This window comes from Schistocerca nitens, chromosome 5 (genome assembly GCF_023898315.1).
Source record: "Schistocerca nitens isolate TAMUIC-IGC-003100 chromosome 5, iqSchNite1.1, whole genome shotgun sequence".
NCBI classification, from domain to species: Eukaryota; Metazoa; Arthropoda; class Insecta; order Orthoptera; family Acrididae; genus Schistocerca; species Schistocerca nitens.
In genome coordinates, this window is record NC_064618.1 from 440,527,290 (window position 1) to 440,546,908 (window position 19,619).

Here is a 19,619-nt window from a genome sequence, read left to right on the forward strand (position 1 = left end):
CACAGTGGTTTGCAGAATATGTATGTGCATGTAGATGAACAGATCTAGACGTGTGGTCATTGATACTGCAAGAATTTTTTGCAATGAAATTTGCTGCTACCTTCAGGAGACTGCTGACGAATGATCGACAACGAACCAGGCTAAACACTACACATAAATATGCGTGAGGAGTTTTGTTATCCTCTGAAAGCCATTGTGACTACTAACCACAAAATCTGACATTGCAATAAGCACTAAAGGGGACACTAGCAGGAAAAAAATTTCATTGAATGAAATATGTGCAAATAAAAAAAAAATCAGTAAACAATACTAAATGCTGGTATCACTGTATGTTATGACCTGAAAGGAACTATTTAACTGTTTACTTTTTTTAAATCAAATTAGATGCATTTTTACTTATATTACACAGTTCACACCATAAGATTTTATAAATAATAGCAGAGCTCCTTCAGAGTTGCGTGCATTTCATTCTGAAGTATGTAACAAATGTCATTTGACTTTTTCTTTCATTATCCATAAACAACCAAACAAATAATTAACAAAAATAAAAACTCACCAAAACATTGCTCAGGCTTTACAATTATGAGGCCACCGAGGGAATGGAACTGTGTCCCGTATGTTATGTACGTCCAACAATGTTTGAAGCAGTCTTTCAAAACCAAGTCCAAATCCTCCAGAAGGTATGCTTCCAAAGCGACGTATGTCCAGATACCAGGCAAGTGATTCTTGTAAACCAAGATTCAATAGCTTTTCTTGTAAGACATCTGGGTTGTCTTCACGAATACTTCCACCAACTAATTCACCAACAACGGGTGCCAGCAACTCCAAGGAGTCAACCTGTTACAGTAGAAGACATCTTTCATTTTGTGTTCAATAAAACACAGGCAACAGACTTACCTGCTACACAGTAAGTATCTCAACAATCTGACGCTTATTCAATTATTATTGCAAGAAATTTTTTGTCAACTGCTATCAAGAATGACAATGAGATTTTTGGTGAAATGTGCACAGTTTATATATAGAGTAGGCCATAAGAACCTACAAAGTCATAGTCATAATGGTTGTTTAATTACCCATAATAGGGTCAATTTGACAGGGTACATTGCTCAGTACGAGTTTTCAACCTCTTAGTGGTCTCAGAGAAATCATTCTTCAGAATTTTTGCGTTGAAGGTTAAGTCTTCTGCATCCCCTCAACTGAATCAAATCTTGAACATTTTATGTTTTGGGAAGAGGATATGGCCTGAAGCTGATAAATCCGGTAAATAAAAATACAGTTTGGGAAACAACGAGACTTACTTTTTAGTAAACTACTGTTGCACCACTGCTGTCAAATGAGCCAGGGTGTTATTGTGTAAGACAGAAATAAAAAAAAAAAAAAAATCACAAGATATGAGGAAGTCAAGATGAACTGTGGAATACAACTCAACTGAAAATAAAAATAAAAACTCCAAGTTTACCTTTTATACACACTTTTTCCCATTTTCATCTTATAAGAGATGTTAATGACATTCTCGGGAGGGTTGTGTAAACATTAGTCACTTACACAGGATATTACCTAACTGATTAATATAATTCAAATTTTTATGCAATGAGATCAAAATAGATGTGTACTACTTCTTCTATGAGAAATGATAAAGATTATTTACATTTCACACACACACACTGGAGTGTTGATCAATGAAACATTGTATTATCTATGGCCATCTTTTTGATTGGATGAAGTCTGTGACAGACACACACTGTATTGTATGCAAGCTTCAACAACAGCAACACAGATTTTATTTAATCCCAAATAAGTGGAAATAAATCACAGAATATAACAGATTCAGACTCTTCTTGGACTAAACAGAAAAAATACTTCTGGAGCCAGATATCTCTTGCCCATTAAAATAATCTGGAGGTTTACAAGACATTGCTTCTTTAGACAAAGATAATGGTAGTAGTGGTGGTGGCAGTGGCTGTGGTGGTGGTGGTGGTGGTGGTGGTGGTGGTGGTGGTGGTGGTTGTTGGGTGTAGAGTTCTCATCACTATGGTTATCACTGTTCTCACTAAACATGAATAAAACAATGGAAACTAAAAGATGAAATAATAAAAACAATTGTGGAAAGGATAGAGTATAGCCACCACACAGAAGAGACACTGAGTCACAGACAGACACAATCAAAAAGACTCCAAAATATTTACTTGTAAGCTTTTTGGACAAAGTCCTGAAACAGAACATACACACATTCACACAAGCACAACTCTCTCTCTCTCTCTCTCTCTCTCTCTCTCTCTCTCTCTCTCACACACACACACACTCAGGCACTAGGGTCCAACGTCACAAGAAGGACTTTGCCCTAAAGCTTACAAGTAAATATTTTAACAGTCTTTTTCACTTTGCCTGTCTGCAACTCAATGCCGCCTTTATGTGGTAACTAGCAATCTTTCTTTTCCATAATACTATTGTTAAACACGAATAAATACATTTAGCGAAAGGCGCAGCCTTTCCTCACAAGTGATATTGCAATAAAAAAGTCTTACAAACAAATATCTGCTTGGAAATATCTGACTGTTTCACTTAAGATCTACATCATCAGGACTCTCTTTATTATGAGGTTGAGCCCCTACAGGGTTTTCATAAAAGGCAAACAGCTTAAATATGTCAGAATCTGAAAGATAGCTACCTGCGAGTGTCTATTATTTAGATAAACAGCATTACAGGATGTGACTGTGCAGGGGAAATACTATGTAAGAAATACTATTATGTGTGGAAATTTGAAATGCATCTGTTACATTCTTATTTGATGGAAGTGTATCTGCCTCTTTGATCAATGAATTAATGTACTTTAGTATTAGCACTCCATCTTTGGACTTGGCACTCCATCTTTGGACAGTATGCATTCCAAACTGGGGGATTACAGGCATCATGGAAATCCACTGTTGGGCCAAACAATGCTCTCTGTGAAGTATAAACAATTGTCAGGACAAGTTTGTTAGTGTGGCCATCCTCCACAGCAAGCACAAAAATACTCGTTTTGGAAATAAAACCGCATTTTCCTGCAGCCACTTAAGTGCACAAATTCCACACTGTCTCTTGAGGAAATAGGTTTCATTTAGTACAGATCGCAAACCTTTGCTGTCTTTGTTTGGGCCCAAGACTAAACTGTCCGAATGAATGGATAACTGGCTCCATCGTTTGGCTTTGTACTTATCCAGTTACTGGTACTCCATACATTATTGCCCCTCCCATCAACATTCTAATGCAGATGCCCTCTCCAGACTCCCTACGGGAAATCTGACAGACAAGAAACTGCCTGTTTTCAGACTGCTCCCACATTATAGTCTATGGGGTCTCCCCAATAAATTCGAGAGATATTGCAGCAGCATTCCAGCGGGATCTTCTATTACAGCACGTTTTCCAAAATGTCCGAGTATGACAGTCCATCAAATTTTCAGCACACCACTGCTGGGTCTCTACTGTTTTTTCATACGATGCCACCAACTCCAGACTCACCAGTTTCAGATTCCAGTGAGCAATCAGTTTGATTTGTTACCTGAAGTAGTAACAATTGTAATGCTAGGTCGGAAGTAAAGTCAAGCAGAAAGAAAAGAGTCCTGCTGTTAGGTAGCAGTCATGGAAGAGGTGTAGGCCAGTTGCTACAGGATAGGCTAGGAGTCGAGTACCAGGTCACAAGCATTGTGAAACCTAGTACTAAGCTTAGCCAGGTTACAGAAAACCTAGGGGCCTTGTGCAACGATTTTGATGGTGAGGACCATGTTCTTATAGTAGGAGCAGGAAACAGCTTGGCCAGCATTTCGGACTATAGTATTAGGTATGTCCTGGATGTAATAGGAGCAGCAACAGCTCACACCTCATGTGGGGTTTGTGGATGTTTTGCAGCACCATGACCAGCCCTGGGTTAATACGGCTGTCAACTGTGTTAACAGAGAGCTGGAGGGGTGGGGTTACTGTTGGCAGTAACTTAATCTCATATCTGTGCTGTGCCTGTTGATACAATTGGGAGGTGGGGTTGCACTAGTCATGGCCTGCACCTGAATAGGCGGGGGAAGGATAGATTAGTTGTTGTTCTTGCAGAAAATGTAAAGGGGGCCACACGCACACAAGACAAAATACCTGTGATAACTGGAGTCAAAGGGACACATTTTTTACATTACTGTCAGGTTACAGACAGAGAGTATTGGAAGAGATTAAAACAGAACAGTGCCATAATGTCTGTAGCAGTATCCAAAGAAATAAAATCAGAACATTAGAAGATTGAAAAATAAGATAGATGAGTTTCTTGTATGCCTAGAAAATAGGGTAAATTCTGAAGGTATAGATGTTTTGTGTTTCTCTGAACCCCATATAACCCCACGGATGGAGAAGTTAAATTTAAGGGATTGCAGATTAGCATCATATTCATGTAGAGTCAACATGGAAAAAGGAGGAGTTGCTACCTATATAAAAACTAGACACAAAGTCAAAAATATTAAAATCTACAGGCATTATTGAGCTACCTGTTAGACAAAAAGAAGCAGTTAGCAGTTTGTGGTGATTTTAATGTAGATTTCTTAAAAGATAGGGATAGAAAAGATGAGCTAGAATCTTTGTTTGCTTGTTTCAATCTAGTATCTGTTGTAAATTTTCCAACTCGTGTGCAGCAGGATAGTAGGTCACTTATCGATAACCCCAATAGACAGTGCTCAGGCAGACAATTAATGTGTACCCAGCTGTTAATGGACTATCTGATCTTGATGCACAGTGAATGGAAATAACACATGTAGCACCTTACAGGCAGGTTCATACAAGGCAGGGAGGCTTATTGATGCGAACAGGGTACAGAGTTTTAAGAGCAGCCTAGAACAGGTAGATTGGAATGAAGTACACACAGAAAATGATGATGATGCCAAATTCAATTTATGTTTGATGAATCGCCAGTGTGAGGTATCCCAGGAGCTGTGAATGTTGAAGAAAATTTATTAACAGATGTGATAATATTGTGTGACGACTGTTATCTCTTATGTTCTTCCAGATCCAGTGAAATACATTGCAGACAATATCATATTTATGTGCCAAAACATTGATAAATCATTAGGTTTTCCAGCAGCAAAAAGTGAAATAGGAGAACCTAATGCACACTGGATTTCTGATTATATCTTGAGGTGGTCTTTACCCTCCAATACCAACATAAACAAACAAATTGTTGGAGTTTGAAAAATAATTTGCTGCTTTTCATGGAAATGGAGTGTGCAAACAAAAAAAAATGTCATTACGTCTCTAAGCCCTATTTTGAAACAAAGTTTCCCACATCTCATGACGCAGTTACTGCTCTTTATGTAAGAACAACAACATTTATAAGGATTAGGTATCTGAATCAAGAAGCAAAGTTGGATGCCTTGATGAAATGTGCCACAAAGAGGAAGCAGCTATGGACTGCATCTTCATCTGATTAACAGCGATAGAAATCAGGAACAGGTTACATTAACATCCACTTTTTCATCAAATGTGTGAATTATTTTTTGTCTTAATTATAATTTATTTACTCCTAATGTGTAATATATCTGTCATGCCACTTGATTTGATTTGTCCAACTGTGTACTGAACAAAAATGGAAAATAAAAAGAAAAAGTAACACACCACAGCATCTTTTGTGTGACACATTTACAATACAATCACACTATGCAGCCTCATTGTGATGTCAGGAGGCTCCAGACAAAAGCAAGTGATTTTGTCGGAATTGCCTCCTGGTTTCCTTTACCATAATTTGAGTTGTGTTAATTCCAATTATTTTCATTTTTAGTTCTGGAAAATTCACAGGATCAGTAATTCTTAGACACCATGAGTCATTTATTATGTGTTTTGTGTATGCAATAAAGTGTTAATAAATGAGTAAATCTGAGACTATGAAACCTCGCTAAAAGCCATCCCATAGATTATTCCAATGTAAGTTTATAGCCCTCACTTAAAACTATTGGGACGGAGTTTAGAGAGAAATGAGTAAGCTTCAAGTCCATGATCTCATAAACAGACAAAAAGGTTTTCATTTAAATTCTGTGTGGGACCCACTTCATCCTCATTAACCCTTTCAGAACCTCTCGTTACAATCATGTATATTAACTTTTACTATGCGTTAGCTGACACAGAAGAATTTTTTCCCAATGGAAACCTGAGATACACATTTGTAAATGCTCAACTTTTTCATCATGTGCAGGTGCTGCCAATTGTTGGAAATCACAATGAAAATATAAGCAAGTCCCTGTAGCAGTGAGCAGCAGATCATGACCATCAGAATACATGGATGTGGTTGGTTCGCTATATTCCACTGCATAACTGAATATTGTTATTGTTATTCTGCATGGAAACTATTGAATGATCATTTTATTACTTATTACAATAGAGAATATTTCATGATTATTTATATTAGGCCATAAAATGAAGCAAAGTGTACAAATTATCTTTTGAAAATGGGTACATATTTTTGTATAACTCTCACATTTAAAATCATAAAAATATCACATAATAGCGTTACCACATTACCCTTCCTCCAGAGAAAAAAAAAAAAAAAAAAAAAAAAAAAAAAGGTCTGAGAGGTTAAAACAATGGTGAGGTCAGATGTGCACCACAAAGTCCTATGAACACCATCACAACTATCTATAGGTAACCTCAGGGTGTGTTATTCTCTGAATTTGGTCATCAGCAGGTGGGTATTGTGCTTACTAACTGTGTTTGTCTTCATGTTTTCACTCTTCTACCTTCTCAACTGGCACAGCACTACTCGTTGTGGGTTTAAACTATGTAGCATGATCATTCTTATTTGTTGTTTGTACCTTGAGGATGGTGAGGGTTTTCTCAACAAAAGACAACCGTTTCTGATGAATCTTCATTGGCAAACTCCTATGAGCTTTTCAATAATCAATATGTCAGGAAATGTTTTGTGATCTTTTATCTACACCATGCCTTCCAAGACTGTCTTATATTTGCTTCATGTGGTAAATCATCTCACAGTAGGATTCACAATTAATTTATCCTTCATTCTATGACCTCTGGTTAGATTTCTCACAACATTTGTGAAGAATATTTCCAGCTGCACTTTAAAATTTATATTCTATTGTTGTTTTATAGAGTGGTAAGTACAATTTTTTTGTCTTGTTGTAACTATGCTGCAAAACATCTAAAATTTTCATTCAATCATTTTCAACTGTGCTACAAAAAACAATCATTCCTCCATATGAAGAAGTTATGCAAGTACAATATAAACACAAAATTATAAAATGTTACCTCTCCTGGTTTACTAGACTGCTTAGCGTAGAAAGGGGCTGTAGATGCTGGTGCTCCATAAACAAAAACAGGCCTTCCTCCACCAAACCGGTTCACTATCTCTAGTTCATGTTCTCGTGACAATGGAGCATCAGGGTCAATGCCAAGGGCCTCAGCAGCTTCACTGCGCATTACTTTAGGGAAAGGGTCTGGATTCAGCACTGACTGGAACAATTTTGAAAAAAAAAAAAAAAAAAGACATGCAAAATTCTAAAATTGTATCAACCAATCCAAATCACTACAGGAAAATCATGATAAATAGAAAGTTGGAATTTAACATACCATTAATACAGAATATTTGAGGTGGAGCACTAGGTCAGCTGGACAAGGATAGGAAGGGAATTGTCCCTGTCTTTAACGACGGCACCATCCAGGCATTCACTTGAAATAGTTTATGGTAAAACATACAAACCTAAAACAGGATAGCTGTATGGAGCTTTGAAGCTCACTTCTCCAAACTAAAGTAAATATTGATGGAAAGAAACCCTCCATATTAAGAGGAAGTGTGACGTGAATTCAGACAATTTTGCTTAGATCTGTTAAAATAATCTAGTCATATACTTATTTTATGTATAAACAATAAAAATATAGAAAATAAAGAACTAATATTTTTTCATGACTGGCTAAAACAGTCATAATTATGACTGCTTGAAAGAGCACTCACCAGTTAGGAAAAGAGCAAGGAAGGCATAAAACATATTTGGAACATTCAAAGCAACAGTGGCACAAGCCACTCTCAGTAATAACCTTTAAGCTCTCGGGTTTTCAAATCTCCTCTGGTACAATCCCCAACAATCAGCCATTCCTTCTCATCCTGTCAGGTAAGTCTCCCCTGATCTGGGATTCTGGGTGACTTTCTCGAACTCTATCCCTTTTCCTATACTTCATCAGTCATTTTCCTTCACCCCTCTTCCTTTCCCGCCAACCCTTTTGCCAGAAGAAAAAGCCACTGGCTCCGGAAGCTTGGAAATGTTAATACTTTTATAAAGGTGCCACCTCTTGAAGAGTGAATTTTTTATCTATCCTGTTACATTACATTTTCAGTAATAACTGTGATCTTTAAAGCTTTATATTCGATACTGATGAAAGAGCTGAATATACAATGATGAAATATTATTCGCTTTATGGTGTGAAGAGAGGAAAAACTTGATAAAAGTAAAGAGCAAATGATATACTGATCAGCAGAAATCACATTATTACCATACAGCTCTACCCAGAATTTTAAAACAGATCAATGCTGTAGTTACTGGCCAGTAGTTACCACAGACCAAATTAACCATAGCAAAGCATCTGACTGTGTAAGTCACTCAAAAATGTGGGAAATACTGGGTTTCATGGGAATAACTTCTTGCAGTAAATCATAAATCTGTACAAAAACCAACAACATTATAAACACAGCTATAAGAAACAAAAACTTTCAAGATGGGGAAGGAGTCAGTCAGGGATGTGTACTATCTTTCTTTCTTTCTCCGTCTGCATGGTAAGCAAATAATGAGTACTGCATGTGTAACAGATATGGAAAGTGGAATTAAAACTGGGGGGGAGGGGGTATTTAATCAACAACTTAACAATATGCAGATGACACAACACTCCTAGCAGTGAAGAAGACATTAAATGTGTGCTGGAAAAGATATGGAAAGAAAGCGGAAAAGTTGGTCTAAGAGTAAATTTGAAGTAAACATGAATTATGACAACAAGAATGAAGACTAATGTAGTGAGATATGGAGAAATCTCCGAGGAAGTCAATAAATATATATTTTTAGGATCTACAATACCAAAATGCAGCTCCTCACCAGAGGAAGTAAGAAGAAGGGTACCGCTTGGAAATTCTGCTACAATTAAATTAAGCAGTTATAAATGAAAAATAATCCCCCCACCCCCCCCCCAATTTTAATTCCACTTTCCATATCTGTTACACATGCAGTACTCATTATTTCATCACCATACAGACGGGAAAAGAAAGAAAGATAGTATATATTCCTGACTGGCTCCATCCCCTGTCTTGAAAGTTTCTCTTTATTCTAGCTGTGTTTATACTGTTGTTGGTTTCTGCACAGATTTCTAATAACTTTTTATAAATACATATAAAAAACAAAGATGCTGTAACTTACCAAACGAGAAAGTGATGGTATGTTGATAGACACAATAAAAAACACACAAACACACACACAAATATTCAAGCTTTCGCAACCCAAGGTTGCTTCATCAGGAAAGCGGGAAGGAGAGGAAAAGACAAAAGGATGTGGGTTTTAAGGAGAGGGTAAGGAGTCATTCCAATCCCGGGAGCGAAAACACTTACCTTAGGGGGAAAAAAGGACAGGTATACACTGGCACACACACACGTATCCATCCGCATATATACAGACACAGGCAGACATATGTAAATGCAAAGAGGTTGGGCAGAGATGTCAGTCGAGGCGGAAGTGCAGAGGCAAAGATGATGTTGAATGACAGGTGAGGTACGAGGGGCGGCAACTTGAAAGTAGCGGAGGTTGAGGCCTGGTGGGTAACGGGAAGAGAGAATATATTGAAGGGCAAGTTCCCATCTCCGGAGTCCTGATAGGTTGGTGTCAGTGGGAAGTATTCAGATCACCCGGATGGTGTAACACTGTGCCAAGATGTGCTGGCCATGCACCAAGGCATGTTAAGTCACAGGGTCATCCTCATTACCAACAAACACTGTCTGCCTGTGTCCATTCATGCGAATGGACAGTTTGTTGCTGGTCATTCCCACATAGAAGGCTTCACATTGTAGGCATGTCAGTTGGTGAATCATGAGGGTGCTTTCACACGTGGGTCTGCCTTTGACCGTGTACACCTTCCGGGTTACAGGACTGGAGTAGGTGGTGGTGGGAGGGTGCGTGGGACAGGTTTTACAGTTACGAGGGTAGGAGCCAGAGGGTAGGGAAGGTGGTTTGGGGATTTCATAGGGATGAACAAAGAGGTTACGAAGGTTAGGTGGACGACGGAAAGACACTCTTGGTGGAGTGGGGAGGATTTCATGAAGGATGGATCTCATTGCAGGGCAGGATTTGAGGAAGTCGTATCCCTGCTGGAGAGCCACATTCAGAGTCTGATCCAGTCCTGGAATGTATCCTATCACAAGTTGGGCACTTTTGGGGTTCTTCTGTGGGAGGTTCTGGGTTTGAGGGGATGAGGAAGTGGCTCTAGCTATTTGCTTTTGTACCAGATCGGGAAGGTAGTTGCAGGATGCGAAAGCTGTTTTCAGGTTATTGGTGTAATGGTTCAGGGATTCAGGACTGGAGCAGATTCATTTGCCACGAAGACCTAAGCTGTAGGGAAGGGACCGTTTGATATGGAATGGGTGGCAGCTCTCATAATGGAGGTACTGTTGCTTGTTAGTGGGTTTGATGTGCACGGATGTGTGAAGCTGGCCATTGGACAGATGGTGGTCAACATCGAGGAAAGTGGCATGGGATTTGGAGTAGGACCAGGTGAATCTGATGGAACCAAAGGAGTTGAGGTTGGAGAGGAAATTCTGGAGTTCTTCTTCACTGTGAGTCCAGATCATGAAGATGTCATCAATAAATCTGTACCAAATTTTGGGTTGGCAGGCCTGGGTAACCAAGGCTTCCTCTAAGCGACCCATAGATAGGTTGGCGTACAAGGGGGCCATCCTGGTACCCATGGCTGTTCCCTTTAATTGTTGGTATGTCTGGCGTTCAAAAGTGAAGAAGTTGTGGGTTAGGATGAAGCTGGCTAAGGTAATAAGGAAAGAGGTTTTATGTAGGGCGGCAGGTGATCGGCGTGAAAGGAAGTGCTCTATCGCAGCGAGGCCTTGGACGTGCGAGATATTTGTGTATAAGGAAGTGGCATCAATGGTTACAAGGATGGTTTCCGGGGGTAACAGATTGGGTAAAGATTCCAGGCATTCGAGAAAGTGGTTGGTGTCTTTGATGAAGGATGGGAGACTGAATGTAATGGGTTGAAGGTGTTGATCTACGTAGGCAGAGATACGTTCTGTGGGGGCTTGGTAACCAGCTACAATGGGACGGCTGGGATGTTTGGGTTTGTGAATTTTAGGAAGTAGGTAGAAGGTAGGGATGCGGGGTGTCGGTCAGGAGGTTGGTGGAGTCAGGTGAAAGGTTTTGTAGGGGGCCTAAGGTTCTGAGGATTCCTTGAAGCTCCGCCTGGACATCAGGAATGGGATTACCTTGGCAAACTTTATATGTAGTGTTGTCTGAAAGCTGACGCAATCCCTCAGTGACATACTCACGACGATCAAGTACCATGGTCGTGGAATCCTTGTCAGCCAGAAGAATGACGATGGATCGATCAGCCTTCAGATCACGGATAGCCTGGGCTTCAGGTGTGGTGATGTTGGGAGTAGGATTAAGGTTTTTCAAGAAAGATTGAGAGGCAAGGCTGGAAGTGAGAAATTCCTGGAAGGTTTGGAGAGGGTGATTTTGAGGAAGAGAAGGTGGGTCCCGCTGTGACGGAGGACAGAACTGTTCCAGGCAGGGTTCAATTTGGATAGTGTCTTGGGGAGTTGGATAATTAGGAGTAGGATTAGGATTATTTTTCTTCGTCGCAAAGTGATATTTCCAGCAGAGACTATGAGTGTAGGACAGCAAATCTTTGGCAAGGCTGTTTGGTTGAATCTGGGAGTAGGGCTGAAGGTGAGGCCTTTGGATAGGACAGATGTTTCGGATTGGGAGAGAGGTTTGGAGGAAAGGTTAACTACTGAATTGGGGTGTTGTGGTTCCAGATTGTGTTGATTAGAATTTTGAGGTTTTGGGGGGAGTGGAGCTGGAAGTGGGAGATTGAGTGGATGGGAGAGACTGGGTCTGTGTGCAATGAGAGGAGGTCGAGGTTCATTGGAAAGGTTGTGAAGGGAGGGTGAGTGAGTTGCTTTTCCAGAGGACTTTATAAAAAGTTATTGCCATAAAACCCAGTATTTCCCACATTTTTGAGTGACTTACATAGTCAGCTGCTTTGTTGTGGTTTATTTGGTCTGTGGTAACTACTGGCCAATAACTACAGAATTGCTCTTTTTTAAAATTCTGGGTAGTGCTGTATAGTAATAATATGATATCTGCTGATCAGTATATCATTTGCTCTTTACTTTTATCACAAGTTTTTCCTCTCTTCACACCAAAAAATGAATAATATTTCATCATTGTATATTCAGCTCTTTCATCAGTATCAAATATAAAGCTTTAAAGATCACAGTTATTACTGAAAATATAATGTAACAGGATAGATAAAAAATCCACTCATCAAGAGGTGGCACCTTTATAACAGTATTAACATTTCCAAGCTTCCGGAGCCAGTGGCTTTTTCTTCTGGCAGAAGGGTTGAAGGGAAAGAAAGGGGGGTGAAGGAAAATGACTGATGAAGTATAGGAAAAGGGATAGAGTTCGAAAAAGTCACCCACAACCTCAGGTCAGGAGAGACTGACTTGATGGAATGAGAAGGAACGGCTGAATGTTGGGAAATGTACTGGAGGAGATTTGAAATAAAAATGCCTGAAACTTTGAATTTTTTCCATAGTTTTATATGGATGTGAGTCATGCACAATGAAAACAGCAAATCACAAGAAAATTGATTTTTTAAAAACATATATTTTGAGGGGCGGGCTGTTGATAGAAGGGATGGTGACAACTTCATGGATCAAAAGAATAAAAAAAAAAACTGTTCTAGAAAAAAATTAACCTTAAACTGTCTTTGGAGGCCAAAATACCCCAAATAAAATTGAAGTACTCTGGGAAACTGAAGTACTTTGGGCCTCTCATGAGAGCAAAAACCTCCATACAAAAATCTGTAATGTTCAAAGAAACGAAGGTCAAAGAAATAGAGGAAAATCAAGGAGAAGACTGATAGGGGCCATCAAAGAAGGCATTGGAAAGACACTGGAAGAACCAAGGACCAAAACAATGTCTAGGGGTGCATGGAAGGACATCATTCATAATGTCACTACAAGTTGAACAGAACTGAATGGCTGATAACAAATTTGCTATCAGAAGGTAATACGTGTAGTATTACTGACACACAATGTATAAGTGATACACTTCCTAACTTTCAGAACTAAGAGTTCAAAAAGCTAGTAAGTGTATCTCTTTTACTTTTATACGTGTTGTTGGCAGTACTACACATTTCGCCCCCCGGAGGTTAGTAATGGCTAACAATTCTGTCTCATACTTAGGATGGAATATCAACAATATAAGGAAAAGACAAATTGATACTTACTGTAAAGATAACACATTAAGTTGCAAACAGGTACAATGAAAAGACACTTACACATAGCTTTTGGCCAAAGCCTTCATCAGAAAATGAAACACACACATATTCATTCACATATGCAAGCATACCTACTCACACACGACCACCATCTCTGGCAGCTCGGACCAGAATGCCAGTTCTGGCAATGTAATCACGGTTGGAGCTGCTAGAGATGGTAGTCATGTGCGCGTGATGCATGCTTGCTTGTCAGAATGAATGTGTGCGTGTTTCCGTTTCTGATGAGGGCTTTGGCTGAAAGCTAATGTTCTGTCTGTCACTTGTCATCTTTAAAGTAAGTAGCAATCATCTTTTCCTTAAAAGGTTTTCATTCTCTTTTGTGTGTCCCTCTTGATGACTCAATGCTTCTGTTATTTGGTTAATTGTCTCCTTCATTCCTAAATTATTTTCATACTGGGTTGTAGGATCTAATGAACAGCAGAAATAGACCCTGGCCATAAATTAGTAATGATGAAGATTAGGTTATAGTTTAACAGAATCTTCAGGAAGATGTACCACACAAAGAAACGGGTTACTGAATTATTAAGGAATGACAATGACTGTTTGAAGTTCTCTGAGGCGGTACACACTCTGATACATAATACCACTGCACTAGGTAGTTCAGTTGAGGAGGAAAAGATGTATACCTATATAAAATGTAATCACAGAAGCTGGATAGAAAAGCATTGGTATCATAATGATAATAGCAAAAAAACAGTGGACAACACAGAAAAAATATTTTGACTTTGTTGTTGTTGTTGTGGTGGTGGTGGTGGTGGTGGTCTTCAGTCCTGAGACTGGTTTGATGCAGCTCTCCATGCTACTCTATCCTGTGCAAGCTTCTTCATCTCCCAGTACTTACAAGAACCTACATCCTTCTGAATCTGCTTAGTGTATTCATCTCTTGGTCTCCCTCTACGATTTTTACCCTCCACGCTGCCCTCCAATACTAAATTTGTGATCCCTTGATGCCTCAGAACATGTCCTACCAACCAGTCCCTTCTTCTTGTCAAGTTGTGCCACAAACTCCTCTTCTCCCCAATTCTACTCAATACCTCCTCATTAGTTATGTGATCTACCCATCTAATCTTCAGCATTCTTCTGTAGCACCACATTTTGAAAGCTCCTATTTCCTTCTTCTTCAAACTATTTATGTCCATGTCTCACTTCCATACATGGCAACACTCCACACAAATACTTTCAGAAACAACCTCCTGACATTTAAATCTATACTCGATGTTAACAAATTTCTCTTCTTTAGAAATGCTCTCCTTGTCATTGACAGTCTACATTTTATATCCTCTCTACTTCGACCATCATCAGTTATTTTGCTCACCAAGTGGCAAAACTCCTTTACTACTTTAAGTGTCTCATTTCCTAATCTAATTCCCTCAGCATCACCCGACTTAATTCCACTACATTTCATTATCCTCGTTTTGCTTTTGTTGATGTTCATCTTATATCCTCCTTTCAAGACACTGTCCATTCCATTCAACTGCTCTTCCAAGTCCTTTGCTGTCTCTGACAGAATTACAATGTCATCGGCAAACCTTAAAGTTTTTATTTCTTCCCCATGGATTTTAATACCTACTCCGAATTTTTCTTTTGTTTCCCTTATTGCTTGCTCAATATACACTCCTGGAAATGGAAAAAAGAACACATTGACACCGGTGTGTCAGACCCACCATACTTGCTCCAGACACTGCGAGAGGGCTGTACAAGCAATGATCACACGCACGGCACAGCGGACACACCAGGAACCGCGGTGTTGGCCGTCGAATGGCGCTAGCTGCGCAGCATTTGTGCACCGCCGCCGTCAGTGTCAGCCAGTTTGCCGTGGAATACGGAGCTCCATCGCAGTCTTTAACACTGGTAGCATGCCGCGACAGCGTCGACGTGAACCGTATGTGCAGCTGACGGACTTTGAGCGAGGGCGTATAGTGGGCACGCGGGAGGCCGGGTGGACGTACCGCCGAATTGCTCAACACGTGGGGCGTGAGGTCTCCACAGTACATCGATGTTGTCGCCAGTGGTCGGCGGAAGGTGCACGTGCCCGTCGACCTGGGACCGGACCGCAGCGACGCACGGATGCACGCCAAGACCGTAGGATCCTACGCAGTGCCGTAGGGGACCGCACCGCCACTTCCCAGCAAATTAGGGACACCGTTGCTCCTGGGGTATCAGCGAGGACCATTCGCAACCGTCTCCATGAAGCTGGGCTACGGTCCCGCACACCGTTAGGCCGTCTTCCGCTCACGCCCCAACATCGTGCAGCCCGCCTCCAGTGGTGTCGCGACAGGCGTGAATGGAGGGACGAATGGAGACGTGTCGTCTTCAGCGATGAGAGTCGCTTCTGCCTTGGTGCCAATGATGGTCGTATGCGTGTTTGGCGCCGTGCAGGTGAGCGCCAAAATCAGGACTGCATACGACCGAGGCACACAGGGCCAACACCCGGCATCATGGTGTGGGGAGCGGTCTCCTACACTGGCCGTACACCACTGGTGATCGTCGAGGGGACACTGAATAGTGCACGGTACATCCAAACCGTCATCGAACCCATCGTTCTACCATTCCTAGACCGGCAAGGGAACTTGCTGTTCCAACAGAACAATGCACGTCCGCATGTATCCCGTGCCACCCAACGTGCTCTAGAAGGTGTAAGTCAACTACCCTGGCCAGCAAGATCTCCGGATCTGTCCCCCATTGAGCATGTTTGGGACTGGATGAAGCGTCGTCTCACGCGGTCTGCACGTCCAGCACGAACACTGGTCCAACTGAGGCGCCAGGTGGAAATGGCATGGCAAGCCGTTCCACAGGACTACATCCAGCATCTCTACGATCGTCTCCATGGGAGAATAGCAGCCTGCATTGCTGCGAAAGGTGGATATACACTGTACTAGTGCCGACATTGTGCATGCTCTGTTGCCTGTGTCTATGTGCCTGTGGTTCTGTCAGTGTGATCATGTGATGTATCTGACCCCAGGAATGTGTCAATAAAGTTTCCCCTTCCTGGGACAATGAATTCACGGTGTTCTTATTTCAATTTCCAGGAGTGTACATATTGAATAACATCGGGGAGAGGCTACAACCCTGTCTCACTCCCTTCCCAACCACTGCTTCCCTTTCATGCCCCTCGACTCTTATAATTGTAAATAGCCTTTCGCTCCCTATATTTTACCCCTGCCACCTTTAGAATTTGAAAGAGAGTATTCCAGTCAACATTGTCCAAAGCTTTCTCTAGGTCTACAAATGCTAGAAATGTAGGTTTGCCTTTCCTTAATCTTTCTTCTAAGATAAGTCGTAGAGTCAGTATTGCCTCACGTGTTCCAATATTTCTACGGAATCCAAACTGATCTTCCCGAGGTCGGCTTCTACCAGTTTTTCCATTCATCTGACTTTATATTGGTACTTTTCAACTTAAATCTGTCTGTGTAACTAAATAAAATAAATTTTATATTGCCATATGTAATTTGCCTTTAATTTGTAAAAGGTATCAGTAGAGGCCTTAAATATATAAATACTTATGTATATATTATTTTGCTTTTCAATTTATACACTGCTTTTCTTCAGATCAGAAACACCTTCTGACTTAGTATAGCATAATAAAGGCCCAAATTTTTCCTTGGGAATTTTTTAGAAGCTGATCTTCAAGTGTACTTGCTTTTCTTGTTCTAAAGCTGTTTCTCTGCTTCCAGTCTATCAAATTTCAGTAGCACAGCACTGAAAGTAAAGAGCACAGCACACACACACATGTTTTCTTCATGTACTGTTTTGAATACTGCTGGCAACTACTGAATGTTGCTACAAACTGCCAAATGTGTGTCTGTTCCCTTTTTTACAAAAGTGTCCCTAGTGGACTTGCTACACCTCATCAACAACAAGTTTGGATTTGATATAAAAGCGTTGTTTGTGTACACTCTCTCTTTGACGTACTTTTTATTTAACAATGAGTTTGTTGAACAATCTGATGGTGTCGCTGTGGAAAGCCCTTTGTCTCTCCTGGTGGTGAGCATTTTTATAGCAGAATGGGAGGAGCTAGCACTCAGCTCAGCACCTGTAAGACTAGCAGTATTTTGGTGATAGACCTATGTTGATACTACATGGTCTCACGGTTAAGACAGTCTCTGACAATGACAATCCTTTCAACATCTTAACTCCATACATGTAAACGTACCATTTACAATGGAGGTGGGCAAAGGAGGTTGTCTGCCTTGTTCAGAAGTCTCGGTGCAACATACGAGCAATGGCACACTTTGACATTTGGTATTTCAAAAGCCCACACATACAGGCTTGTCCTTACAGGCTGGTAGTAGCCACCACCCAGTACAAACAATGGGCATTCTGAAGACCTTAATTCACTGAGTCCATTTCATATCAGATGCCGATAACCTGCAAGTAGAATTGGAACAACTGTGGTCATGAGCAATGAATATTGTCTCAGAAGGTACAGACAGCATAAAAGATGTACAAATGGCAGAACAAGAAGAAGGATTAGGCCTTCAGAATGACAGCTTACCTACCATATATTGGAAATATTTCAATGAGAATAGGCACAGAGTATTTAGAAAACATACGGTTAATGTGATTTTTTGTTCTCCACCAGAAATCTTGGCACTGCTGTGCTCTGTCAAAGATGACTTTGAGCTGTGCAAGGCTTGTGTTTATAGGGTTCTGTGCAAGTGTGGAAAATCTTACAAGGGCAAACAGCGCACACTATTCAGGAGCACATCTTGGAATATGAGTGCCATACTTGCCTTCTGCAAGCCACCAAGTCCACTATCACTGATCACTGTTTTTCTACTGAAAATTTGCAAAATATCATGGAAGAAAAATGGTGGTCCATACATCAAACTTTTGGAACCCCACAATCAATGAATCACCGGAAGTATGACTGCCTGAGGTCCTTATAAACTGTGACAGTATTTCCCCATTAGATGCTGCATGGGCTCTCATTATGGAAAAAGAAGGGCAGCTCATTTTGAACCATCATGAAATAGGTGAGAGAATGTCACAGATGTGATACATGAGTTGGGCTAGTAATCATTAAAACAAATGCACTTTTTGTTGCAGTGAGATCTTTTCATGAAATTTCAATCACCGACTTTCTTCTCCAAATGTGAAAATATTTTATTGATACCCACCTACACAGGGAGAAATGATCATCGTAATACAATGAGACAAATAAGAGCTCATACAGAAAGATGTAAGTATTTGTTTTTCCTACACATTGTTAGTGAGTGGAGTGGAAGAGAAATAGTCTGAAAGTGGTTCGATGAACCATCTGCCAAGCACTTAAATTTGAATTACAGAGTAGTCGTGGGGATTTACATTTAGAAGCAATGAAGAACTAAAAGAAAGGCTCAGATGTGGGACTGGAATTTACAACAAAAGGGCATTGGTGTTAACATCTCACTGATGATATTCCTACACCCTATAAAAGGTGGAAGAGCTACAAGAACTATTGAATGGAGTGAGTACAATATATGAATGCAGAATGTACCACACAGTGTACAAGATGAAGGAATTCTACTACCTTAGAGGTAAGATGCAACATATTTACTACAGAGACTATCTACACAACTTGTCCATATCCTCTTTTGGAGTCATGCATGTGGTATGGGATCCTTACCAGATAGGACTGAAGGAGAACATTGAAAAAGTTCAAAGATGGACAAAGGATGGAGTATATAAGAGACTATCACAGGTAGAAAGAGCATTCCTTGCCAAAACAACTCTGTAAGTTTCAATCATGGGCCTCAATTTGAGAAAGAAAGTTCTGGGATTGCACATATGGATTGGTTGGTTGGTTTGGGGTATACCAAACTCCAGGGTCATCAGTCCCTTTTTCCTGATGCAAGCAAGGCTCAAAGTACAAAAACACCCAACACCACATCTAAAAGGAAAATGAATGGAAAGAACAAAAAATGGGGAAAACATACACCACATGGAAAAGTAGAAGAAGGTATTAAAACCATAGAGCATTTGGTCTGGGCTGGCTGATCACAATAACAAAAGGGGATGAGCCAACCACTCTGCAACACACTAAAATGTCCACCCCAAAAAGACAAGGCAAGATG

General features: G+C 40.5%; 1 protein-coding gene across 1 annotated transcript in view; it reads right to left on the minus strand.

The window, feature by feature from the left end:
• The window catches only part of LOC126259631 (probable asparagine--tRNA ligase, mitochondrial), a 71,306-nt gene that overhangs the window by 16,968 nt on the left and 34,719 nt on the right, over positions 1–19,619 (minus strand). The window contains exons 4-5 of the mRNA XM_049956553.1: positions 7,264–7,467; positions 557–837 (exon numbers count right to left, since the gene is read on the minus strand). Coding sequence (XP_049812510.1) covers positions 568–837; positions 7,264–7,467 — 474 coding nt within the window. The 3' untranslated portion in view covers positions 557–567. The remainder of the gene's footprint in view (positions 1–556; positions 838–7,263; positions 7,468–19,619) is intronic.